Source organism: Anser brachyrhynchus, assembly GCF_964034855.1.
Source record: "Anser brachyrhynchus genome assembly, chromosome: 4".
Lineage (NCBI taxonomy): Eukaryota > Metazoa > Chordata > Aves > Anseriformes > Anatidae > Anser > Anser brachyrhynchus.
In genome coordinates this window covers 49,834,714-49,862,491 of record NC_137698.1, presented here as the reverse complement: position 1 = coordinate 49,862,491, position 27,778 = coordinate 49,834,714, and the positions used below count along the sequence as shown (strand labels likewise).

Sequence of the window (27,778 nt, the reverse complement as noted above, 5' to 3'; positions counted from 1 at the left end):
TAAAGTTTCTGTGAGTAATGAATGTACACGCAGTATACCTTAAACAAATACAAAGGAAATCTAAAACTGAAACTAAGGTTATCATTAGATGCTAATGTTTCATATTTACTCCATGAAGTTAACAATGCTATTAAATGAGGTTTTAATGACACAGTCTGGTTTGCTATTCCAGGAATTGGATTTCTTCATATCTATCCTTAATTTACTTCACAGGCAATCAACTAAATTTGCTGCTGCATTCACTTTGTTGTTCCTGCTGGCATCTGGTTTCAGACAAGGCATATCTGCCCTCTGGAACATCACTACGCTCCATGGAAAATCTTCCCTTAGGTTCAAGTTACTGCAGAGGGATTGAGGGCTGCCTCAAGGATAGTGAGCTTGGACTGGTTGTTTGGAGACCAGAACGGTGACAGGACACAGCAGTGCTTTGCCTAACCTCTGGGTCTTGAGACTAGCTACTGGCTGGCAAGTTCCTTTAATTTATCTCAGGAGGACATTTTGTTATTAGGTGCTCAGCTAATTGTGCACTCTAGAGGCTGAAGAGCAAGGTAAAAATATGTAACTTACGTTATGTTTGTAGGAATGACACCCTGACCTTTGTTTTGCTATGGCTCTGCACCTGACCTAATAATGTTTTACGGTCATTTCAAGTAAGTTTTTCCAAAGGTAAAAAGAGATATATGGTGGCTTTTGCACATTAACTGGTTTTGAAATGAGGATTATCTGCTCAGATCTTCTTCAATCTAAAAAATACTGTAGTCATTTGCTGCTAAAAAGATGTCTAGATGATGTGGTGGGTTACACAGGAGAGAATTAAAATTCTGTTTATGAGTGACATTATTTTCTATGAACTTAAACATTCAGTTTTCAGAGCTGCCATTGAACTACTGAACTGATCAAGTAATTAAAGAAAAAAAAAAAGAAATGCAAGTCTTGCCCTCAGTTTCAATGCAAAACAGTAATGTCTCTCTACTAATCAAAATTAAGCCTTGAAAAACAAACAAATAAACAAACCCTGAATATCTAAAATAGCATCAGCAAAACATACATGGAAAAACTACCTACGAATCTTTATGTACATTAGAAGCAAGGTAAGTACAAATGTCTTTCTAAATACTTCATAACAGAAGGGGTGAGGGAAACAATTAAAGAGATAGTGAAATAATGGAGAAAGTATTTCGTATTTATTAATAGATGATGTAGAAATTCCTAGGAAAAATACAGTAATTGGACAAATGGAATAAAACACTCCCCAAAGAAGACAAGGAAGCTAACAAAGAAGAAGACAAATATCACATCTCAGATTGATAGGTTAAAGTAATGTTTTTAAGGAATATTTATTACAAATAAAGTATTAAATTAATGATGAAAGGTGTATTCCTCAAGTACTTTTCTGGAAAAAGAAACGTGGTAGAAATGTAAGGTATTTCTTTTTTTTTTTTTTTTTTTTTTTTTTTACTATTCCTGATGTTTTAATCATAATACTAAATTTTTTGTTCACCTAAATAATAGAAAGAACAACAATTTACATTCTCAGCATGTCCATAAAGAACAAGCAGATATACTCTATTTGGCACAAATGAATCTTTTCACAAACGCAGCATGTAGTTTTAGCCTTTCCAGTACCACAAAGATGTCAACACGTTTTGAAGGAATTCAGATAACAGCAACATAAATGATTAAGGAGCTGAAGAGTTTGATTTACAAGAAAAGATTAAAACATGTTCTTCTTAGCCAAGTGACAGCTAATAATGCAAAGGGAGAGTAATGATAACACCTTACAAGTATTTAAAGCGTAAGAACACCAATAAAAGGGTGGAAGCATTTTAAGGTGGTACAAAGGTTTCAAAATACTGAACTGACATTGAAGAGATTGTTGTTTGTGTGTTTTTCCTCCAAAACAGGACTAATTCACTTGTGGAGCTTACATAAGGACAAGATAAAATACATGAGTACAAAATCAAGGAATCAAGGCAAATGTGAAACTGAAGGATTCATATATCAGCTATGGCATAAGTCCTCAGCATAGCAGAAATTGAAACATGCAAGTTAGCAAGATCAAAATTGAAATAACAAGATCTAATATTTTACACAAGCAGAATGTAATACTGTAGAAAGTATATATCAGTATTCATACTATCTTTAGAAAGAACCGACCCTGAAAGTAAGTTTTCTTTGCTCAGTAAGTTGCACAACTGCTTAATGACCTTGTACCCCTTAAAACCCTAATATCCCCCCCTGTGGAAAAGGAGCTGGTACTCAGATGAAAAATTTGTCATATCAAATATGGTATTTGATACATCAAATATTGACACAGTATAACTGAAATAGGGTTAGATAGGTTACCTGCTGTACTAAGTCTTGGTACTCACATACCAATCAATGTCTTATGGTTAAACACGGGTATCATTGCCTCTACAAAACAAACCACAGAAAGAGAGACAGCAGACACCCATTGGATGCTTTTTCACAGTCTGCATCAGCTCAGCCCTGTTTGCTCATGTTGGCAGCTTTCTGAAGGCACTGCTATAGAATGAGTGTGTTTAGGTGACAGCTGAAGGAAAACCAGATTTTTTTCATAAGTCAGGGACACCACAACACTTTATGCATATGGAACCAAATTAAAGAGAAACTTTAAAGTTCTTCAGAAAGGATAAAAAAGGTGGCATTTTTACAAGGATGCTGATAAGTGTTTTTTAGTGAAATACTAGAAAAGATTACCTATACAAGTCAAAATAAAATACTTAATATCAATGAAGACTTCCACCATAGGTTATAGGAGAAAATGTTGTACTCTCATACAATAAGTACTCTTGCATGCTTCTTAAAAGATGATTGATCCTAGACTGTTTGATTGAAGTTTGGAGTTTATTGTGGAATACAGCTGTCAGCATACAGCTAACAAATCTGAACTTGGCTAACTGGTCATAAAAATCAGAAATGAAGTACAGGTACATTTTGAATGGTCAAAACTTAAGTCTATATTGTATGCGAAAATACATAATGAAGACCAAATGGGAAATTAAAAAACAGGCTTTAACATAAGCCCTTTGATATTAAAAAAGCTTCGAAAGTCTCTGTCTTTACAAAGTCTTGGCATCTCTGACTTTCAATTAATTGGATTAGATTCAATTACCTAATTAACCTCATTTCAGCCAGAATGACCTAGTTATTTTATGTTGAAAACTTAAAATAATAATAATAATAAAAAAAAATAGCAAAACGTCTCCTCTCCCCTGGAAGGTTTCAGTACTTGGATGGTAAAATTACTAAAGAATAAATTTTGGCAGATAGATTTATAATGATGTAGAATTTAAATAAACTTTAAAATACATGTTATTGACAGATATTGAAAATTAATTTAGATAAAATTACCTTAGCTAGATCCTGGATGTGCAAGATTAAAGATTTTGTATTAGTCTTCACCTGGGGAAAACACACCCTTTTCAAACCTTACCATGCCTTGCAGGTGAGAAGACTAATGAAGAAGTATTTTCATTCTACTTTCAAGTCAAGATCTTTATAGGCATCTATGCACAAGCTCTTGCTACACTGTCTTCAGTAAAGCACTACTGATCACCAACCAAAACATGGTGTATACATATAGTTTTCTTATCTAACTGTGAAATACTAAACATATACTTCACCCAAATCTCCTCTCTATATTGAATCCTCAGCATTCATGTTTGTGGTTTTTTTTTTTTTTGCTATGCCGCAGTGCAAAGTAAGGTCAAATATATCCCAACTGAAATCTTTGCTATTTTACCAAGAAAGTCTAGGTTATCTTCAGTTTTCGACATATCATGACTTCTTAAAATCCTTCCCTACAAAGCCCTGCTAATTTGTCATGTTTAATTTCATGCTTGTTGCAAAGTTTCATATCATGGAGAAGGTTAGATGTTTCTGCATCATTTTATGGAAAAAAGTGACTTTTTCTCTTTGTGACTTTCACATTTTTGTGCATGGTGTGTAAAGGCAAGAACGGATGTGTGGAATGCAGTGAGAGTCACGCACACATTTCGAATTTTTGTATTTAGATTATCAGTGACAATCACCCTATGAAAGGAGCTCTCAGAAAAATAATGGGAGACCAGCTGTTAACTCCTAATATCTACCAAGCAAGGAAATTCAAAAAAGGCTAGGCAAGTGTGAGGCTAAAGCTTGAAACAAAGAACTGAGCTTTGAATGGATTTAAATAGAAAGGCTGCTCTCAGACGAGTACGTGTAGGGGTCAGCTGGAATTGTGTATGCTCACAAAATCCATCGCGCTAACAGCAAGCACATGTTGACCTCAGGTCCATTCTGCTTGTCCTTGCTTGAGAACCAACATGCTGGACACCTCTCGGGCAAAAAACGATGGCTTATTCTGAAATTACTGTAAACATATGCTGCTTTTACAGTTCCCAGCAGAGCTCTATCTTCACTGAGGTGACACGATCCTTATATTCCTGGCAGGAAATAAAAGATGGTAATGGTGGGGCCTCTGTTACGAACAGCGGCGCTTAGGAAGAAGACAAAGGACTAGAGCATGGTAATGTGTCAACAATCTATGCACAAAGACATATGTGACATATTTTTGGAACTGATAAGGGATCCACAGAAAATTCAGTCTACCCAGAAAAGTTTAGGGGACTAATGCAATGGAAATTGTACAGGTGGGACAGACCCAAATGGAGGCAGAATTGAAGCGAGTTATGTGCCTCGTACCAGGGACGTCCAGATGGGGATCGCTACGTAGAGGATATCTCCTGAAGATGCTACCACAGCAAACACAAAGGTGGAAAGGGAGATGTTTAATCTGTAAATAGATAGTCTGTAACAGTCTCAAATCTCTGAAGGGAGTCCATAGGTGCTCTTAAATACCAGAGACTGTCGTAGTAGTCTTGAATGGCTATGTGGCCACTTTAAGACCTAATTCTAGGTCCGTTAGAATTACACCTTCTTAGCATTTAAATAAATCTGCTATGCCAAATTCTCTATGCCTGTCTTCATGTTGCACTGTCTCTGTAAGGCATTTCCTAAGACACTAGCAGGACAAAGCTGCTACAGGAAATGTCCCGTTTCTTTCTTCAGAGCTTATTTGGCCGTGTCCACTTCACTGTTCTCTCATTTTGTTCCAGGGCAACTGTCTGTACAGCTTGCTGAAAGCCAGCTAAGACAGCAGAGGTTAAAAAATAGATAGGCTTGATGTGAATCATTTCAGTGATCTAGTTTACAGAAAATGCTGGGATTCCTGAACTTGGAAGGCAGCGAACTACAGCTTGGTGCAACAAGAGAGTGACTCACCTTCGACACAAAGTTCTCTCAGGCAATTCCAGCTTTCAATCTATCTGTGCAAAGGTGAATCACTGGCTGGCCCACAGAATACATGAAGAAGGATATATATTTTGCAAGCATAGCAGATTCATTCAGAATGAAAACCAGGAATTATTGCCTGTAAGCCAGGCTATAAATCACTTTTAAAAATTGACAGCATGCATTTGAGCACAAATCCATGTTGAGGTCCACAGCTAGATAATTTCTACAATTTTTAGGGGATTCACATCCCTCTCTCAACAATTCAGGTAGGCAGATTTCATACAGGTGGCTGAGCATACTACAGCTCACTGCTGTAATGCCAAGAAATGAAAAATGAAGTATAGACACAATAAGAATGTGGTGAAAGTACTCCATTCCCACTGAAGGCCTGCTTTGTTCTGCAATTGGGGAGCTTTTCCTTATGAAATATGAGATAGTTAATCACGTCCCCCTGGCTACATATTGAATGAGTACTTTAAAAGAACAATGAAAAAATATATTCGCATACAAGAGAGAAAGACAAGGGACACAATTATACTGAGCTAAGATATACAGTTCACAAGAAACAGTAGAACGTATTAGTTGGTATATATGCTAACAGAGGAATGTGCACATTGCTTGTGGGTCCTCGTAGGTGCTACTGAATAATCCTGCTTCATTCCAGGCTTTGACTCAGACTGTCACTTTGCTTTTTGGTCAGCTCTTGTGGTGTGGATAGTTTGTGACAAACAGCACTGGGAAAACTAGAGTTCCTTCCTATTCGTGAGGAAAAAGCTTCAAGAAGTGGAAATTTATCAAAGAGGAACAATGAAGGAAATTAATTATTGAATAGGTGTCAAGGAAGTTTTAGCAGAAGGTGATAGCGATGAACTTAGTTTCACAGTTTGTTGCGGACTGAGTCATCATTTTCTGCTGATTATGCTGTTGAATAGGAAAATGCTCTGGAAAATGAGCTGGAAAGACTCTCCTAGTGAGAGGACATGACATGACCTATGATAAGAGCCTAAGTTATCCGAGATCAAGATGACCAAACGCTGTGTACCAGTACAGTGAGGAAACACACAGGAAAAATAATTTTGTATTTGTTATTTTTGTGTTCGTTAAGTAATTATGCTAAAAGAAACATTATCAAAACAAACAAAAAACACTGTGCAAAACTACTCAGATTACAAAAAAAAAAAAAAAGTGCCGTAGAAGAATTAAATGGTGGATCAAAATGAAGCCATGAGCTGATGACCAGTGGTATGGCAAGCTAGTTGGGGTCCAGTCTGGACCTGGAAGCTTAAAGCTATACAGGTCTTCATTGGAAGAGCCCAGAAAATACATGCAGAAAATTTTGGGGGCAGGGCAATGAAAGTAGAAGGGCTTAGAGGGAAGTTGAAGGGCACAGTAGGGTAGAATCCATGTCAACCCTCATAAGTGCTGTTGAAACAGGGGATGGAGTCCCTACTTTTAATGAAACTAACGAAACTCATATGGTTATTAAATCTGGGAAGCTCCATAATATCCAGTAAAAGAAGAGTGCACGGGAAACTTAACTGAGTCTCATTAAAAATGAATCTGTGACCTATAAGGTTTGGCACATTTCTTCATTAGTTTATACTACTCTCAACAGGAAGCATTACTGTCTCAGCTACAGAGCAGCATATGGTCCCTAGGGCTAGATGTAGAAGCAATGTATTCACTTGGGTCTGCAAGTTAGCACTGTGTTTCTCTCCAGAGAGCCAGAGCTCGCAATTAAAGAAAGAATAAAATTTGCATTGCCTTTCCAAATCAGTTAACTATAATCAGGTATTACAGATGTGATGATAGTTTAATCATAACACTGCATCTATTTTATTTATTTTATTAACAACACTGCAGATCAGAATTACGAAAATTCTTACCTTAATCTACTTGGATGCTACTTAAGAGTAACCCTTAATTTAAATTTTGGCAGCTTAAATTTTTTTTTGGTGTGATAACTGCTCTTATGGAATGTGTTTTATCCCTTAGTTACAGATATGTAGCATCAGTTGGTACATTTTCTCCACATAAATGTAGGGATTTTGTTTGGCAATATGAATTACCCTTTTCTTGATGAGGGAACTTAGTCGTTCATTTAATAAAAGATGAAGGCCATTAGCACTTCATGAATTAAGCTACAGTCCACCTCAATTCCTACTATGATTCACAACTCCAATTTTTGCTCCAAAAAATAAAAATTACTCAGTAACAAAGACCGATATTTAATGATTTTTTTTTTTTTTTAAGCACAATGACCAGAACATTCTTGCTACAGGCTATGTAATTCCTTAAACCTCCTGAAAACGGAAATGCTTTAAAAATTGTAAGAGAGGAAAAAGAACATCCTGATTCTATGGTAAAAGTGTACTCTGAAATTTGTGCTATTTAGAGCATGAACCAGAGTTGCTTAGAACACACCACGGTTTCCTTGTTTCTTTAAGGGCTGTTTTATTAATGGGTAAGTGTCTAATTGCTGCAGGCTCAGGAAAGTATCGGGTCTTTGAGTTCACTTGACTGAATCAATGAAATCTGCTGTTCCTCTCAGGAAAGTATCGGGTCTTTGAGTTCACTTGACTGAATCAATGAAATCTGCTGTTCCTTATCAGCCCAATCTGCTGTTCAAAGGTCCATCAGGAATAAAAGCAAATCCTGACTCCTGCTGTGTGAGGACACTGGTAGGGCAATTCTTGCTCAGTGCGGATAGGTTTGGGATGTTAAACAGGGCTGGTTTTCTCCCAGATTAACTTGGAGCCCAGTTCCTGAGGTTCTTTATTCTTTGTCTCACTGATGCGAGGTTTTCTTTAGCTTCATCAATTTGTAGTTAGGTTGCTTGTAGAGTGAGTGCTCACGGAGATAATAACTTGGTGTTCAGGCTATAATTATGGCTACAGTGACTTCCATTTACCACTACTAACAACTTGGCACACCACCCAAAATACGCTTGGTATTGGTACATGAGCAGCAAAGTGCTAGAAGCAGCTTGGCATAGCTCTGTCCACACCGAAGGCTTGTCCCAGAGGAGGGGGAGTGCTGGGACAGCATTGTCTGGTGCAAGGAGCTGCCCTCCAGCAGGCATGAGATGGGCTAGCCTATGTTTCCTGCCAGATCACAGTCTGCCACCCCCCTTCTCTACAGCCATGCCAGGGAGTACCTGACACTGGAATTGAAGGAAGCAGCTGAAAGTCATTTGTGTCCCACACCCCAGCTATGCATAATACAGCAGCTGGACAGCGAGTTTTCTGGCTGTTTTTCCTTTCTCCCTCCTGCATTAGTTACTGTTGGGTGACAGCTAGACTATTAAAAGGCAAAAGCGCAGAATCGCTGGACCCATTCATGTATAACCAAAATTATTAATTTCCAGAATCTCCTTATTAGTAAAAATACAAATTACAACCTGGAAGAGAATCTGTCAGAAAGAGGGGAAGTGGAGGGATAAGTTAGTGGTTAGAAAGCAGTGGCTTAAATCTCTATGCTAGAATACACACTGGGGCAATTTTTCCATGTATTACAAGATATATGGCCCTTCCCAAACCTTAGCTGAGAGACGCAAGGCTAAAGGTGTTTCCACTGAGAAAGTGACTTGCTCATAAATTCATGCTTGAATCCTTCAAGCAAGGACTAAACTTGGAGAAACCAGTGATAGACAAAGGATATCAAAATGAATTAATGTGATTGATCTTTTTGAAGAAAATCATGCCATGAGAGCAGCTCATTACAACTCCTACCGCTGTTGGTATCAAACAGTCCCTGGTCCCAATGCGTTCAGGGGTCTTGTCTAGAAAAGTGCCAGATGTCCTGGGACAAAACTACAACAGCAAGCATGATAGAAGTAAACAAGCTGGATAACTGCATGCCAGGGCTTGAGCCCGCGTCCTGTCTAGTTTTCTTGTTCAGATGCTGCTGTACGACTAACTGCTGGATATATGGACTCCAAGTTTGACCATTACTTAACTTACATTCCTATATGACTCAGCCTAGCACTCTCCTCCCACCCCCCCCCCCAAGGGGTGGACACTCCCAATATTGGGAAGAACTTTGTCCATCCATCTCCTTGATTTCTAAATGGAGATGGAAAGAGCACTTGTAAGCAATTGCATAGTGCTATATAGAAAACAACTATAAAGGAATATTGGAGACAACCCTCTTCTCTTTGTCTTCACTGCTCTGTTTGTCTATGCTGTATTGGTTTGGCCAATACAGTTAAGATTTTAAGCAGTGCTGCTCCTGCATAGCACATGGCAGAGAGGGAGTTTTTGTGCTGGAGTTTCTCTCTCACCTAGTAGTGTTGTGCTTGCTGCTGCTGGAAGTTTACAATGACAACACATTTGTCAAAGATAACAGACAAGCAATTACAGTTCTCCATCTCACTTCAATCTATTAAAACTTTTGTCCATAATGCAGAACATTACAAGATAACTTATTTTGTCTTATTTTATGTTGCTTTATTTTTAAGCATTTATTTTGCTTTGTTTATGGAAAACAGGTAAGGAAGCTTAAATAACATCTCAGGAAATGAAGTGATCACTACGTCTTTAGTTGAACAGGAATGTACTTAAATAACACAGTTTGCTGCAAAGAAAATAAGACAGGTTTAAGCTTGAGTCATGAAAACTGGTGGACAAAGCACCAAAAAGCATGAAACCCCAACACAGATGTAGCAAAGACTTTCCAGATGTGGAACTCTTTCTATGGATCAGTAGAGTTAGCTCAACTTACTTAGGCTATAATGATTATACTAGGAGGAAAAAAAAAAAAAAGAAAGTCTCATTTCTTATCTCTCACTCTTTTAATTTAATTAAATGCAGTTTACTTTGCTGAAGATTTTATCTAGATTTGCTTTATGAGATGTCTGTTTCTTATTCCTCTTAGTTTGTCTAGTGTGGCATACATTGCCTCTCTGGAAACACCTTAGAAATGTACTGTAAAAGTTAATATATGCAGCAGCTTCTGAGATTAGAACTTTTTTTTTTTGGCTAGTTTTTCCACCAGCTATACTTAGTCATTAAAAACAAAACAGTGCTTAATATATACATTTTTACAGTTGTTAGTACAACTTTTGGTTATACTTGTGTTTTTATATTCATAGATTTTTATGCATTTTTTTCCCTTTGCTGTTTATTCTGCTGATGAATTGCCTCCACTTCCTGTATTCTGGCCACTGATTGATGTTTGCAAAGTCTGAGATACCTGTAACTACTGCTAAAAACTTCCCTAACATGTAGAGGACTTCTGCCGTATAAGTTACATAGTATTCTAGATTTGATGATAGATAGTTGATATTGTTTTCTGGAAGAAAATACATGTTTTACAAAACTTAAGAAACACTCATAAAATAAAATTACATTCAGTAATTACATTCAACTTGGGCTGAACATTCAACACTTTTTTTTTTTAAACTACAATATACCACTGATATTTTAAAAAAATATTTCGGATTTGGATAGTGACTCACCTACTGCAATCCCGATTTGACATGTTGTGCAAGTTTTGAACTGGTACATTAGAGGGTTACAATTTGGGTAAATCTTGTGAAATCAGTGGTAGGACTATCGTTAATTTCAGTGAGGAATGGATTATACCTGTCAGTCTTTGTCATTAGTTTGTCTAGACTTCTGAACACACATAAACCTTTAGCATCCACAATATATTCAGGCAAGGAACCCTGTAGTTTAGTTTTAGAATGTGTGGAGAAATGCCTCACCCTGCTTGTTTTGCACCTGTTACCTTCATTTGATGTCCCCTCATTCTTTTACAGGAAGAGAAAAGTAATTGTATCTAAACAACAAGTGGTTATCAACACAGAGTAATCAAACGTGGATACTGTGCTGAGAGATGACCAAAAAATTTGCAAAAACCTTTACTACTCTAACCCATGTGCCAAAAACACTGTTCTTCTTGACCCACTGCTATAGTCTGATCTTGCCACAGTTATTTGAATAGCTGCTAAAAGACATTTTTCCTACCAATGCTTGCCTGACCCATTATTCAAAACATGGCATCAGCCTCATAGTGAAGTTGTAAGGCTGATATAGAAGCCTGAGGTCTTCCTCTAAACAGCTGAAAGAAGTTTTAGGAAAATGTAGAGGTTTTTTCCCCATGAGTTTCTTTCAACTTTCCAATCAGTTTCCAGCCACACATGACCTTATAATGACAAAATTATAGCTGATAAAAATAATTTGATATACCCTTTAAAGTTTTTGCCAGATCAGGTATGAATGTGAAATAGAGCCCTGCTGAAGACACACTCATGCTGTCACAAAAAAGTTTTTTTTGGATGATACGTCTTACTCCACTCAAAGAAATAGTATGAGCTGTAGTGCCAAAATAAGTCCTTGGCACTCTGAATGTTTTGGATTTTCATCTCTATTTTGAGAGCTTCCCATGGCAAATACAAGAGCAAAATGGTTTTAATAGTAGACATTGGATTTGTTCTATAACCAGTGCTCAACTGACAGACAGAAAGTCTTGACAGAAGTCTATCTTTTTCTTCTTTGTAACATGAAGAAACACTCATTCCAGAATGAAATTGTAAATTAGGCAGTCTGCCTGGAGGCGTGTTTATTTATTTATTTTCTTGCCTTTTAACAGATGTTTTGACTACTGTTCTTCTCTAATTTCAGACCTGTAGTTTCGTGTACATTAAAATCCCTGGTTATTTTCCTCTTTGTCTTTCAATTCTGCTTACATATGATTACAGAGGGATGACATACCTCAATTAATTTTATTTATTTCTTTTCTTTAAAATAAATATATCTACTCTTGTCTTAGTCCTAAGTGCAGCAGCAGGTGCAATTGAATCCAACTGAAATTAATACCGAGTAATTGAACTAGAAGAGGCTATTCACTCAACAGACTTTTGCAGAAATCCTTTTAGACTTGGATTTAACAAACTTCAACTTACAAAGTTAGTCCAAACTCATGTGACTAAAATGATTACCTGTCGATTTATAGTTTATAGCACATTTGGCAGTTGTGTCCATCACTAAAGTTGGTTTTCCGTTTTTTCTTTAATTATAATACATACAAATTAAGCAAAAATTTTATGCAGTTTGGAAACTTAAAAATTGCTAGAACGATATGGTAAACTGTTGAAAGATTCCTGAAGCTAACAATTATTTCAAGGTAATGTTGTGAAATTATTTAAGATGCATTCAATATTGTGTTTTATTATTCTTATCATGCAATTTCAATTAAATTCAAGAGGTAAAACAAAGAAAAGACTTCAGGTGTATTAATCCTTTTATTGACATTACCTGATTTTTTCCTAAATCATCATGGAAAAGAGATTCACTAATAGCCAAAAATCAACAGAAATTTAGACTGAAGATGGTAATACAGCAATCTCATAAGACAACTAACTGCATATTAGAATCGTACACTGATTCTATGGTATCTACCCTATGCCAGAGAATAAGCTCTTGATTTGATTGTTTTATTGCAAATATCAGGAAGCGGCAATCTAATTTTACACAAGCAATGGCAAAGGAGGTGAGGCAATACTTACGGTTGATAGCTAGATGCTATAAGGTATTTCAATATCTACAAGATAACGGAAGCATCTTTTCTGAGATGTGTAGTATCTTTGAGTTCACAGACAATAAGAGATCTAGTCACTTAAGCTGAACATACCACATCTGCATAAAGCAATTCTGACAAGCATCACTTACTATACCAGAAGCCATTCAGAGCACAAGTCAACAACTCTAACGAGTCTCAGCAACCTGTGCTGCTGCAATTACATAAAGCCATATCATTGCACTGCTGAGGATGGATCCACAACAGAAAAACACTTTGCCTCCAGGCGTGCCTAATCCAAAGTGTGCTTTTTGGTGTCTCTCACCTGAGTTTTCAGCATGTCCTTAGAGGAATGTAAATAAGCATGACTTCTCATCAAACATCGAAGAGCTCTTTCTTTTCCCTAAGGACTTGTGAAATGGAGCTTTTTATTCTAATAAGAGAGGAGTTTAAAGTGTGCATGTAAACACCTAATTTATAAACAACAAAACCCTATGCTGGTTTTGTGGAGTAAAACCCATGTCCTAGGTGATCTGGGATTGATTGAAACTTCCTTATCCTTCAGCTTTAACAGACACTGAAAAGTTGCTGAACTTCCTTAAATGTTCACATAACACAGCTCAGCCATTCAAGTCCCATTTTCAAATCTGATAACAGGAGCATAACATGATTTTACAGATATTTTAAATGTTATCTAGAAACCTGGAGTGGTAAATAGGAACTTATTTTTATTTTTTTCCCCCAGAACTGACTAGGTATCTTCATAGTTCTGTGCTGTGTACTGATTCATTTTAAAAGTTCATTTTAAAATTTGGTTCTGGACACCTGTGCTTTTCAGAAGTTGAGTCTATTTTTGGACACTGAGAAAGCAAGCTGATCATGTGATTCCCAAACCACCAGTCACATCACTATTTTGGAAACCATGGCCTAATGATTATTTGTCAGTATCCGTTAGTCCAAGTGAACTAGTTTATATTTAATCTGAATCAACACTAGTCTTTACCAAGAACCTAGTCTGAACAAAACTAAGCTGGAAATAACTTGATTAACTAGGTATAACCATTCTCTGTTATTCTTGCTCCAGCCAAAAAAAAGGAAAGGAAGAACAACTTGTTCAAGTTCACTTTAATTTAAGCATTATTTTTGGCCAGGGACTCTTAGTGTCCAGTACAAGAAGAGACCACAAATTGGGCTGAGTAGTATAAAAACTAATGGACCACTGTGCAAAGGATAACTAATTTTATACAGAAAAGCAACTTGATTAGAATTAAACATACTATACTAGCCAGAGTACAGTGAATGCCAGTTTGCAGTCTGCATGGTGGTGCACATTAATTTTATACTAAAACTAATTGTAAAGAGAATTTGCTGAAAGTAACAAATTCATAATTCTTCTGCTGTATTTTCTGCTGTGACAACAAAGAGATCAATCATAAAACACTGTTTCCCACAATATTTTTGTTTGCAAGTTGGGATTTTATAGTCTGAAAGGGTGGATAAGTATGTGATAAAAATCTGACTGGAGAGCAGCTCTGTGGAAAACACCCTGGGGGCCTTGGCAGACTGCGAGCTGAACATGAGCCAGTGGTGTGCCCTGGCAGCAAAGAGGCCTGGCAACATCCTGGACTGTATCAATAGGAACATGGGCTGTGGAGGGAGGGAAGGGACTATCCTCCTCATTGCTTGTTAGACCATGTCTGCAATCCTGCATCCAGTTTGGGGATTCCCTCCAACAGAAGAATGGCATCAATAAAAGGGAAAAAGACCAGGAGAGGGCCACCAAGCTGGTCAAGGGCTGGGTCGCTTAGCTGGTGAGCTGAGGCTGCAGGAGTTGTTCAGTCTGAAGAGATGGCTTCAGGGGAGCTAGCAGCAGCCCCCAGGACCTCACAAGTGGGTACCAAGAAGATGAAGACAGCACATTGTGCATGTAAAGAAGACAAGCGACAACAGGCGGAAAATGAAACCAAAGAGGGTCAGATTGGATAGAAGGAAAACCTTTCCCTCCATGTGGACAGTCTAGCAGTAGAACAAGTTGCCTACAGAACACGCAGGCTCCATCCTCGGAGGTTTTCAAGAACAGATGGGGTAAAGTCCTGAGCAGCCTCGTCCAACCTAAGAGCTCACCCTGCTCGAGCAGGAGGTTGGATGAGGTACTTCTGAAGATCCCTTCCAAAAGGGCTGTCCTGAGTTATCCCTTGTTTACCTGTATTTAACTAATAGGTGATGAAGTCTTATGAGAGACAGACTTACAGATTGTCAATCTGTGATGAAACTTATATTGTTACTTTCAAAATATGTTTAAGAAACTTCAATGCTAATACCTTTTTTTTTTTCCTCTAATCAAATAGTTTCTGGGACAAAAATGACTTGCCATAACAAGGAAAGTATGCATAGCCTTAGAAACACATTGAATTGGACAGCAAAAGGACAGCTGAAAGATTTAGCACAATGACCGGCAGCAGTGATCACTCAGCTAGAGCTACATACATCTTTATTTCTATCAGGGAAATATCTACATTTGAGTATTTGTAGATAGGTATTTAACGTAATTGAACACAATCAAACAACCTAGAAAAATAGTCTAGCTACAAAAGCATTAAAATGCTTGATATGTAACAACATGATGTAGAAATAATGGCCTATCCATTTCATAGGCCTAAAATAATTTAGTTAAGCTTTTCTAAGTTTTTTTTCCCCTTCCCAGGTTTAAATAGATGAGACCGTGTTAAAGAAATTAACAAAATTAAACATCTTTAATGATAATAACAATATATTTTGATTTTAAAAGTTTTTCCAAAGAAATATAAAAACATGCCCAAACTGAAGGTCCATACTAATACAAGCGGAATAAGAAAACAGAAGCTGGTTAAATTTATTATTATTTTCCTGAGTATCTAATATATGACACATTCTGCTAGTTTTCAGATACTGCAAGTGTACATTATTATTAATGCAGTGCTTTGGTGGAATTCATTTTAAGGTCTTACAGGAACCACTGTTTTTCTGATCCCTATTTACTATTGTTATTTTGCACTGTAAGAGGTTGCAGATGCAGAAAAAAAAAACAAATTTCCAATAATTATCACTTGGGAAATTCCAGTACAATAAAAACCACTAATGTGGATTTTTAAAATTCATTTCAGTGCTTGAAAAGAGGCGAAAGATCAAAATTAACCTAACTGGTCTGATAACTGACAGTCATACTATCAACACTGATCTCCTTTTCCTTTCCCCATTGCCCATTCAGGATCAGGCCTTGAAGGTGTGAGCTGCCCTTTTTCAACGGTACACAGCCTTCTTGACTGCTGGCTCCCCCTTAAAGCACATTCATGCCACATGACATTACACCACTTCTTCTTAAGTCTCAAGAAAGTAATACGCAACAGACAACCATGAGGAGCTTTAGGGACCATGCTGCTTCCATTACCTTTAGCATGGCTTTAAATGGACTTTCAGAGGAAAGATTTGGTCCCAGGATCTACCATCCCCTCTGAAGCCTAAGGGAAATTGCCATGGAACCTTAAGATTAATGAGTCTTTGGCTCCGCTACAGTATATTTTAAAAGTTTATGTGCTTATATGCACATGCATGCAGTGAATATGGCATGCATGACTTAAAATGAAGTAATTTATTCAGAATAACAACTATGGTAGCGTGCAGTTAAAAAGCTGCTAAAAATCAGCTTCCAAAGATCATAACATCACCTATTTTGCTGTCTTTAGGAAAAAAAAATAAAAATCCAGCAACTAATTATCAGGGATCTGAGAATGAAATGTCAGCTTTCAGTATCCATTGGTATCACAAACTTTTTTTTTTCTAGTAATGAAATAAATGACGGTGAAATAGAAATATATCTATTAGCATCTATTAGTGCTTGGCAGACATCCACGCATACTCTGGCAGGATTTCTGAATCTGTTTTTTAGTATGACAGATTGAAGTGCAAGTGCTCACCTGACGTTTTTATTTAGAAAGCAAGCACTCAGCTAAAACAAATTATAACTGTTGCAATATCAACAGTAAGAGAGGGATTACCTAGCTGAGAACTGGTACTTCATATTAAGGTCTCACAAAAACAGTAAATAATATAAGACTGCTGTACTAAAACCAGATACAATACTTATGAGAAGGAAAAACTAATAGTTCATTTTCCAGTTTATTCTACAATACTGGCTAGAGATATGATAAAGCAACCAGAAAACTAGTAACTGTGCCAACTGACTTGTATTTCTGTCCAGTGTAAATGGAAACTGATATCTCATGGCCAGTAAGATTCATTTAAAAACAAAAAAAAATTTCACACCTAAGTTTGATCTAGTTTTGAAATAAGTTAGGTACGAATGAACCTTTAATGACTTTATGAAAACAGAGCATCCAGTAGGTACTGCTGATAGAGAGAATTGATTTAATGCAGCTTAGAAGAAAACAGTAGTGTTAAAACCTGAATCCATGGATAGGAGGAAACAAAAACCAAAAACCACTACACCAAAAATCATACTCTCACTCACGACGAGCTGCAGGTGGGTAATACCAGTCTATAAATCTAGAGCATGCTTGTAAGAGCCAGTGGAGATCTTTTTTTTCCTTTTAGATTAGAGCTGCAGCTAAATTTAATTAAAAAAGCTCTATCTAGAGTGCCAAGCAGTTGGTCTTTTAAGTCCTTTGCTTCCTGACAGTGAACCTGTCACTACCGAATGTTCAATGTCCTCCTGCTGCAGACCCGACTCGCCTTGTCATTGCTCCATCACGCCATGTCCTGCCGCTCACCTCACTGAGGGGCTGAGCACCACATGTCCGCAGCTGCCTGACTCCAGTAATTAGAGTCTGCTAGAGGAAATGCCCTGCAGTTAAGGACTCTTTTATCATCTGTGTATTTTTTTTCCTTGCGAATCAAAGGAAACCAGGGGAATTAACACCAAAAAACATTGGGTCTGTACTTTATTAAATAGTATCTTTACTACAAATCTAAAGGAGATGTAGAAAAAACTTGTTCACTGCTAGGCCCATATTGTAATACTAATATCAAGAAACTTTCTAACACCTCATATCAACCAGAGATTTGATGTGGCTACTATCTTTGAGCATGGTTAATACCTTACCCTCTTGCTTGCTGGTCACAGAAACAGGGGCAAGAAATGGGCCATCCAATCTGTTCTACTCCATATCAAAGACTGGCACTTATTTATGCAAAAGTAGACCTCTCTAAATGAGTAGTGCATTGGTGAAAGGGTACGTGATGAGATTCACCCAAAGAGGTTGTGTACTTTTTCCATAGTACCTCTTAAAAGCAGGAGGGAATATACACTGGCAGAATCAGTTAGACTCTTAATAATCTCTTTCACTTGCTATTCTGCTATGGACTTCACTGTTATAGATGAGTAGTGCCACTTGCACTTTTATGAGTTCTGTTCTGTGTTTTTGAATTGATCCTAGTGTGTATTTAATAGCTAAAACTTAGTACTTTTATTTTTAGAGCAGCAACTCTTCTAAAAGTCTGTTCAACCAGAATACCACAGGGCAGTTTTCTTATGCACAGGAAAAAATATTTATTATAATACTGAACATAATGGAGCAATGGTGTTAATATTTATTTAGGGCTAGACTAAACTCTCTGCCCTGTTTATGTGATAGCACATAGTTTCATCACCTGAAGAGAAATAAGCTGTGTCAGTCCCTGACCAGATGTGGATATTCACTCTGCCCCTCCTGCTGGCTCTGTTGGAGCAGTAATATTTGTAAGTCACAGACAGAGTTCACTGTTCCCTACAAATATTTGAGGATAAATTGGGAAATCATGAAGTAGGTTCACGAAGAGAAATAGACCAGGCAATACTTAGAGTTACTTCACTTTTGTTTGTGAATATGGCTCCAGAAGTTAAGTTAGCTCTGACTTTGGGGCCTCACAGTTCATTCACTGTAATGAATATTGGTATCTGTCAAAGGACCCATCCTGACTCTACAGTTAGTTAGTGGAGAGCTAACAAATAACATCATAAAGTCTGAAGTGTCAGCATTTGATTCACTGATGTGAATCACATTTAGACAGGGGAACCAAGGGTTTCTATGTTGATTATTTTTAAAGTCTAAAAATTGAACTAGGACCACTACTTCTGACACAGACCCCTTTATTACGGACAGGTGAAATGAAACCTCTCTCTCTTAAATTTCATTCTCAAATTCCGGCCATGAGCTGTGATAAAAACTACAACAGTCAGCAAGACAAGTAAAGATATGGGAATACATAAATTACCCAAAAGAAAGAAATCTGCATCTGAGAAGTGTTTTGAACCTGGTTGCCGGCCTGCATCCTTGATTTAGGTGCTAATAATCCCAGCCCAGAGTGATCTTTGGCTTGAACCACCACTTTGCCCAACTGTGCATGTTGCTTGATCTTCTACCTTAAAAGAGCTCTCTGAAAGATTATTTTTTCCCACCATTAACGGAAGTTTCAACAACATTGAGACTTCTTTAAAAAAAAAAAAAGGCATTAAAAGGCATTTCTGACTAATAACTGATGACCAGTACGTCATTTGCAATGCCCTAATTCACACAACTTGAAGCAATAGTATACATGGTCAGGCATGACTGATGTTCTGCTCAATACATGGGTCATTTATAGATTTTTGCCAAGGGGACTCTGCAATTGCAGGTTTTACTGCACTTTCCATGGGAGGAAAAAAAAAAACACAAAAACAAAAACCTCATTATGCAACTCTTGAGTTATTAATTGACAAAGCAGCAATGTTTTTGGATTATATTTGGCTTTGCTCTAAATTTAATGTTAGGTTTTTGTCTTAAAAAAAAGTACACCACCTTAAAACTTGCATCTAACATACCCTAAATATACTTCGGGATGGAAAATATATAAGGTTGATTAATTTTGAGCGTTAAGAACTGCTATAAACAGTCAGCAATGTGTGAACTTCTAAGCTGCTTAAGCAGCTTGGTCTATATAAGGTCTAAATATTTGGTTGTCTATTGGAAAATCATTGAAAGTTTCTGGAATCTACAGAATACTAAGTCTTGTAAAAACAGTTTTTGTTTTTTTTTTTTTTAATATCTAGAATTTCTCAACCAGAAACATTGAAATAAACAGCCTATTTTCTTGTACTTCTCATTCCAGTCCTAGATGAAGCTAAATAGTATTACGTAGGAAGGAGGGAACTATTGCTTTAAATTCTCAAAATAAGAAAAGATGTTTGACCAGGCATTTTGAGTGAACTTTAAAAAACAATTTTAATATGTCACAATCCAAACTTTTTATCCTTGCGCTCTTAGCAGTGTTAGAAGTAAAACAAAACAGCCCTTTCTTTTTGTTCTGTAATGCACTTTATTCTGTTTGTAATAATATAAACTAAAAAGAGTTTGATTGCTAGTGTTTTCAAACAAATAACAAGATTAGTATTTGTTTTGTTCTCTTAGAGATACAAATACTTAATTATTTTGTGAAGGCCTTCACACCATACTTAATGTCTTTGTCTTTCATTCGTTTTGCGTAATGTCATTTATTTGGTGAACTGTAAGCAGCAGCAATCAAACAAACACTGTTTAGATCACAGAACATGAGACCTGAATGTCTGAGTCAAGATACATTTACATTCGACAAAAACAGCACGAGCTACAATCGGACATGTGATTTCAGTCAATGGATCTGATCTAAACAATCACCTCCCTAATGCATGCTCAGTATTTCCAAAAAACATCATAACCTCATGAGCTCCTGAGCTGCAAAAGAGTAAAACAAAAGCTAAAACTGATAAAAAAGGCAACCACATTACCATTCAAAATCCAGTTTGTGCTCAAGTACAGGGAAATGTAAGCAAACTAATTCCACATGGCATGAAGTTCTACTTAATGTTTGTAGACATTGAAAAATTAAGCATAGAGCTATGAATTTTATTTTTGATTCTGCAAGATATTAGCTATGACAATGGCAAACATTCATTCTGGCTTTATTCCTGCAATATGAAATTGAAGTTGTTACACCTTTACGCCCTGGAGATTTTTTTAAATGACTTTCAGATATCTTATCTTGAGTGGTAAATATTGCTAAAGATGTACAAAAACAGAGTGCTGGATGCCTGCTGGACAACAAATTTGAAATTAGCTACACATAGTAGTGCCATATACTGCCATTGTCACTTACAAAGTACGCCAGTTTGCATGCATGGACATAATTTAAAGGACATAGCTAAATGAGACCCACCTCAGAAGAAATACAAAAATAATACCACCTATGAAATCTATAAAGAAAATGCTTCTTAAACATGGGCCTTGGTTTGGGAATTATTTGACCTCATCCTCTCACTTAACAAGCAAAAGAAAAGAAATAAGCCGAACCAGGATAATACAATAAATAAAAATAACTAAATACATACTCAGACATAGGTCAGAATGCCGAGTGGTATATGGATATTTTGAGGCAACTGTGAAGGTCTAGCAGCAAGCTATCAATTAAAATACATGACTAAGAAACCAACCAAAACACTAGAGAGCTATAGAACTAAGAGCTGGAGTGTTCTCAAGCATTCATCACAACACCATATCCATTCGACAATGTTTGCTTATGTTTTTCACTAAGCTCACTAATATATTTCACGTACCAACACCAAGGTACACATAGTATTCACAGACCACATATAACAGACAAGAATAGAAAAACCACCTTTTAATTTTGTGGGAGAATTTTCTCAAAAAAAAAAAATAAATAAATTCACATCTACAGCAAAATACTCCAGAAAAACCAAAGCTTCCTGTCATACTTATAGCCAGCAAAGTTCACAAGAAATCATCAAATCTCACTGACCTGAACAAACCCATTTGCATCTGTGTTTTTAAATCAAGACACCAAATAAGTCACAATAGGCTTTAACACCAAGGAAGAAGTTAGCATCTAGAGGACAACTAACATGTTAGGTACAGCTGCAGTTCAACCAGGTGCTTTGTAGGATAACATCAAACAGCTTTATTAGCATCTCACAGAAAGGTGGACATCTTCTCAGAAAGAGAGAATATCCTATTCAGGAAGCAATGAATAACATTTACAGACATTTCTCGGGTCTGTAAACGTATACCTTCAAAACCCCAAGGACAAAGAGACTTTTACCACTTAGTTAAGTAATGCTGTATTCCAGGAAACAAATACAAGGAAACAAGAAAAAAGTAAATATTTACTCACCAGCCTTCTCCTTCTCTGAAATAACTGGCATAGCCTGAAGGGGGAAAAAAAATAAAAAAGAATTAGGAAAGAAGGTAAGAGATGTAGTTAAGATGATATTCCAATGATTGCGTTTTGAATAATCATCCCAGAAAACATGCCCAAAAAATTCCATTGGGAAATTACTGAGTAATTCTGAAGGAGTGAAAAAAGAAGATGAAATAAACACAAAAATCTTTCTCCTGAGGAAGTCAAGAATAATTCTGCCATTGAGTTCATGAAATCAGGACTTGCGCTAGAACAGGAAAGACAACCAAACAGAGGAAGTAAAGAATGAGTGAATTAAGTATAAACAGAACAGAGCAGTCAGGACAAGAGAAGGAAAGATGGGAACAGGCTACGATCACTTTTTAATTTTAAGCTTTCTTAGCCAAAACAAAACAAGATATGAAGGCATTCTTTAAGATAAGCTTAGAAGACAAAATTCAGATAACCAGTCATTGACCGTTGAGGTGTGGCATCAAACAGTGTCAGCACTGAAATCATAATCTGTGGAAAGAGACAATGGTTTGATGGGGAAGGCCTTTGTAGGGTTGAAAATGCAAGCCCAAGATGAACTGCTGTGATTCAGTGGACTGGCAGAAAGCAATTATAGAACTCAATGGGGATATGACAGAGTGGTGAGTACAGAAGATAATTTCTCTGGTGGTTTTATGACAAACTTAAATGGACTTTAATAATGTTGTCTATAACTGCAGTGTGAGTCACCAGTAGTGGCTTTGACCTGAATGATTACTTCTGTAGTGCCTTTGGCCTGAATGATTACTTCTGAATTTCTATAGCCATAAAAGAGAAAGTGATAATCAGCTCTACTGTTATTCATATTAGCAGGCAGCAAACTTTGTTTTTAAAACATCGTTGACCTTGTCATTTGTTTCTTCCAGTTATTTCCCCCAAATATTAGTTTTTTAATTGATGATCACCAAAACACATTAATTTACAACCAGACATAATTTTTTGTAAGTTTTTTAGATGTTAGGTCTAAATGTTGTTAAAGACTTTAAGTGGGTTTAGTTCAGGTAAGAAGTAGCTGGAAATACACAGAATCATAATGCCTCAGGACAGACGTGTAAGTCACAAAGTTAGTACTTCTGTTACTTAGGATGAAGAAGCATAAAATATCAGCATGAAAAAAAATGAAAATAAAATATATTCTTTAGAACAGAACAGGAATCATTTTTTTCCTAAGGAATATTGATTCTTTTAGTTGCAAGCAAGCAAATAACATGAATGTTTGACTTAGAACATGTTATTGTAGCACACTTATAAATTCCAAATCCATTAAAACAGTGAGATAAAATGATGTTTTTCCTAAAGTCATGTATATAAACAAGCCTTACTCATTAATTAAGAATTTATGTCATTTTTAGTCAAAGGTTTAGATTTGCTTAGTTTACAGAAAATTGTAAGTTTTCCTATTTTATTAAAATATTGTAAATGTAAAGGCCCTGATTTTTAATATCTTTTTTTTCTCTAATCTTTTTCCACAAAGATACATACTTGAAAGCATTGTCCGAAATGTATATTTTCTAAACAGAGTGTAATTCTACTGAATCAAGATGCTTTTTTTTTTTTTAATTATTATTATTCTGTTCTTGGCAAAGAAGTAGAATGAGCTAAAAATTCTGACAGAATGTTCTATTGCCACTTAAAAGCTGAGAACAAAATCCTAAATGAACATAACATTTCTTGAAACTTTTAACTAATGTAAACAGTGAGTGGATCTCATCCAACACCATCTCAGACCCTATTATTGGTTTAGTTTTTTGTTAATACAGCTACATATGCTGCTTACATGCTGCCCAGTGGGAGAACGTGGTTGTTACTTATGAGAAACGCTCTCATCTCCAGTACAGTTTTGAATTCTCTTGGGACCTTCCTCCAATGAGTTCCATATGGTCCAAATGAATTGCATTCCCAGGAAGTGATTTAACATTTCTGGCAATGGAGCAATTAAGCCAGATTTTCCTGCTTGGCCAGATGGGTTCACTGTAACTTCACATTATTTTTCACTGCTCAGAGAGCTGAAGAACTTCACTAACAATTTCCACGTGATTAGGGAACCTTTTTTTTTTTTTTTTTTTTTTAAATAAAACTGCCCCCCCCCCCCCACAACAACCCCAAAAGCCAGCTATATGCTCTTTTTATATTCCCTCAGATATCAACACCCCCCAGAGTCAGACTTCTTTCTATATTTTTAATAGCATGTGCCCTTAGCAGCACCAAGCCAAGGTTGGGGGGAAGGAGGGGAAGGAAATCCCTCTAGAGGACTAACCAGGTATGACTTGCTTATCAGATCATTGTTGAAATATACCTAAGACTTTGTTTTACACTAAATAGCAGGATTTTACCCTAGTTAAAACTTACTTCAAATGCCATATTTAATATTTCTGTATGCATCCTTGCTCTACTGCAACTGATTCCCTGTAAATGCATTGTCTGCAAATACGACTGTAAAGAGAGTAAACTATATTGATGGGACATTTTAATCTAAAATTGCAGTTGCTTTGCTCAGATATAAATGAACATGTGCTACACTGGGTTGAACAACCATTTCCTTTGAATTTTATTAGAAGTTTGGTAGAAGACTGTCATCTGGTTACAAACAAAATGGTGGAAAATTCTAGTAGATTTAAACTTAAAATCAAGATTTTGCTCACATGAAAAGCTTTGTTTGACCAAAGCTCTGGAATATCTGGTTTTTGAGCTCTTAAGAGTATTTTAAACAGGAAATAGAAATAAATATGTAAAAAAACCTGTCATTGCAAATGGTGACCATGAGAGATTCATCATGGACAGGTTGACACAAAATACTTTTTTTGTCTGTTTTCAGACAAAGTGGAGGAAAGACCAGGGATACTGGATGTTTGAACAAGCAATTCTGTACAGCAATATGAACTGCACCCAACATTGTCTACAGTTTTTCACTACTGAAAGAGGAAAAAAAATAAAAAAATCCCCCGACCCTGTTAGCTTCCTTCTATAACAGAGGCTGAATTTTGACTGAATTCAGCAAAAATACTTAGCACTGTAGGTTTCTATAACAGAAGCAGTACAGTCAGTAGATTCATGCAGTGCCTCAGTTTTAAAAGGGGAAGGTGTTATCTGCAGAGAAGAGCGAGTGTATTTGGGAACAGCAGGAACCTGAATGCAACTTGACTGTCCCATAACTATAGTGCAAAACCATACTTTTTTTTTTTTAAATACTGATCCAAAATCTGCAGACAAAACCATTATGAATTAAGGTAACTATCTTTTTGTTTCCTTGTATTCACTAAACATAAACAGCTGTATCATGACTGAATCATCTGCAAAAGGCTACAGTAGATAGGAAAGTTTTTATATAACCTAGCAATAAACTTCAATTTTCCAAATGAGATTCTTTATTTTAAAAAGTGACTTAAGTCACACTCCCTACTCCCTGAATAATAGGTCTAAATTTATGTTCTGTTACAACAATAATAGAGAAAGTACATTTGGCACTACATGAATCACATTTTCAGTACTGCCAAACATCCATGATGAATATTTGACAAGGCCCTTCCATCACTAAAAACTGTCAGCTATCCAATCTTTTTTCATGCATGTATTTGAATAGACAATTAGGTAGAAGTTAATAGAATGTTTCCTGCCAGTTATCAATGGCTCATGGAAAGGTTAGGTTCAAAAGTGATCTCAAAGATTTCCCTCATCTAAAACACGGTTAGACCAGAGAGTTTTGCCTGTGGGGGTAATATCTTCTACTGCCCAGAGTGAAAGGAAGACTCCAGGATATCCATTACTACACTGGGATTCGACTAGAAAGAGAAAAATCCATTACTACACTGGGATTCCACTAGAAAGAGAAAAATCCATTACTACACTGGGATTCCACTAGAAAGAGAAAAATCCAACCTTTATATAATTGTGGGCAGTTGCCTCCGTTGCTGAGCTTAGGCTCTTGCAAATCCACCACCTTATCTTTTGGAAGCACTTCTATGGTGATCACCCGTTATTGCTGCAATTAAAAATCATGGTCTAAATTTTCACCTTACTGGATGCTAACATGCAAAAGTAGCAGTAAGACCTATGTTAAATGATTTGCTTTAAAAACAAATCATCGTGTTCTTTTTCTAGAAATCTGGAAATCGAATATTGCATTAAGAGCAAAGAAAGACCAGCTTCTAACATTTTTTGTTTTTAAGTGAACTGATTTTGAGACCAGCAACAATTATGTAGGTTGAAATACATCTGTTGTCTTCCTTATGCTCAAATGATCAAAACACTCAAAAAAATCAAAATTCTCTAAAGAATTTTAAAAAAGAATCTGCTTAGTGTCTCACAAGACAGTTAGTTAGGTGACATCAACACAATATACTATTACCAAGGAAGGACTGGGGAACCAAATGACAGACAATTCTCTCTTCCAGAGAAAATGGACAATCTTGTACTAGAAAGTTGATGTCATCAATACTCAGATAGAAAGCAAATTTTAAGCATTATATAACTTCTCAAATATTGTACGTTCTGTATCACCTGGAGCCCTTAAATAGTTGTTTTATTTTATTTAGAAGGTATACTCTAGTTTTCTTAATTCAAATAACTAGTAGTTAATTTTAACTGGGTTATTTTATGGAAGAAAAATCCATGATCACTCAGATGGCTTAAAATTAGGGAAATACTGCAGTTCATAACCTGGAGTTTCCTCAGTTATATCTTCATTACAAAGTATTGAATTAATATCTCCACTGGAAAAGCGTAAGCCAAATCCTTTAGTGTTAATGAACTCGATTTGGAAAGCAAACATGTTAAAAAACCTAAACACTAGCATTTAACTGAAGTCATAGCAATAATGTCGGAGAAAAGAAATATTGGCTTATAATTCAGAATTATTAATTTTCCACAAGTTTCACAAAAATTATTTTAAGCAAGTTTTCAGCTCTCTGCAGTTTTTACCCTTTGGTTATTATTTTCATCTGGATACAGAAAGAGAAAAGAGAAAAAACACCACCAACTTTCAGGACAGACCAGCTTTAGAAGTGGAATTCTGCTTAGGTCTTTCTTCTTTGTGGTCTTTCATCTTACTGAAGATTGCAATTACTAAAAGTAGAGCAGAAGGCAATTAAAATCCACCCAATAATAAAGCTGCATGAATTAATTAACTGAATTTTAAAACGGAACTAACATCACATTCAGAAGTCTGGCTAAATTTATGACAAGTCTATGAATTTTGTTCTAGTAGAAGTACAAAGCCGTATGCTTGCCTGCATATGTTCTCCTTCAGCCAGTTGCATGCCTCTCCCCAGCCACTTTTTTGCTGCCTAGGTATTTCTGTTTGTTTGAGCCTCTTTATGCCACTGAGGTCATGCACAGAGACCCCTTCTAGTTAGTGCTGGATGGTTGGCAGTTCTCCCTCCCTGAGCCACTTGCCAAGAGCACGCGCTTGGGGTGGTCTGGTAGCTTCCTACATCTTCGTCATTCAGCTGGCATAGCGTGACTCTTGCTGGATTGCAAGTGCAAAAACAAAGATGCAGGATCACTGTCTTGCACTGTGTTTGGTGTTACGATGGGCTTGCCATAGATCACGGTAAGCTTCCAGCACTCTGAAGTCTGTCAGGATCACATACAGCTGGTTTATATGACAGATAACAGCAACAGCCTGTCTGCAGCTTGTCCTCCATTAAGTAGAATTTGGCCATAGTATAGAATAAAGTCCTGTCTCTTTAGGGGTGCTTCTGAAGACTTTAGCCTTCAGAGCAGCAGC

General features: G+C 36.6%; 1 protein-coding gene across 7 annotated transcripts in view; it reads right to left on the bottom strand.

Annotated features, from left to right (window-relative positions):
* Positions 1 to 27,778, bottom strand: part of DLC1 (DLC1 Rho GTPase activating protein) — a 281,768-nt gene that overhangs the window by 109,984 nt on the left and 144,006 nt on the right. For all 7 annotated transcript variants that reach the window (XM_080591587.1, XM_080591591.1, XM_080591590.1 and 4 more), the window contains one exon: positions 21,997 to 22,030. In XM_080591587.1, the coding sequence (XP_080447713.1) occupies positions 21,997 to 22,030 (34 nt within the window). The remainder of the gene's footprint in view (positions 1 to 21,996; positions 22,031 to 27,778) is intronic.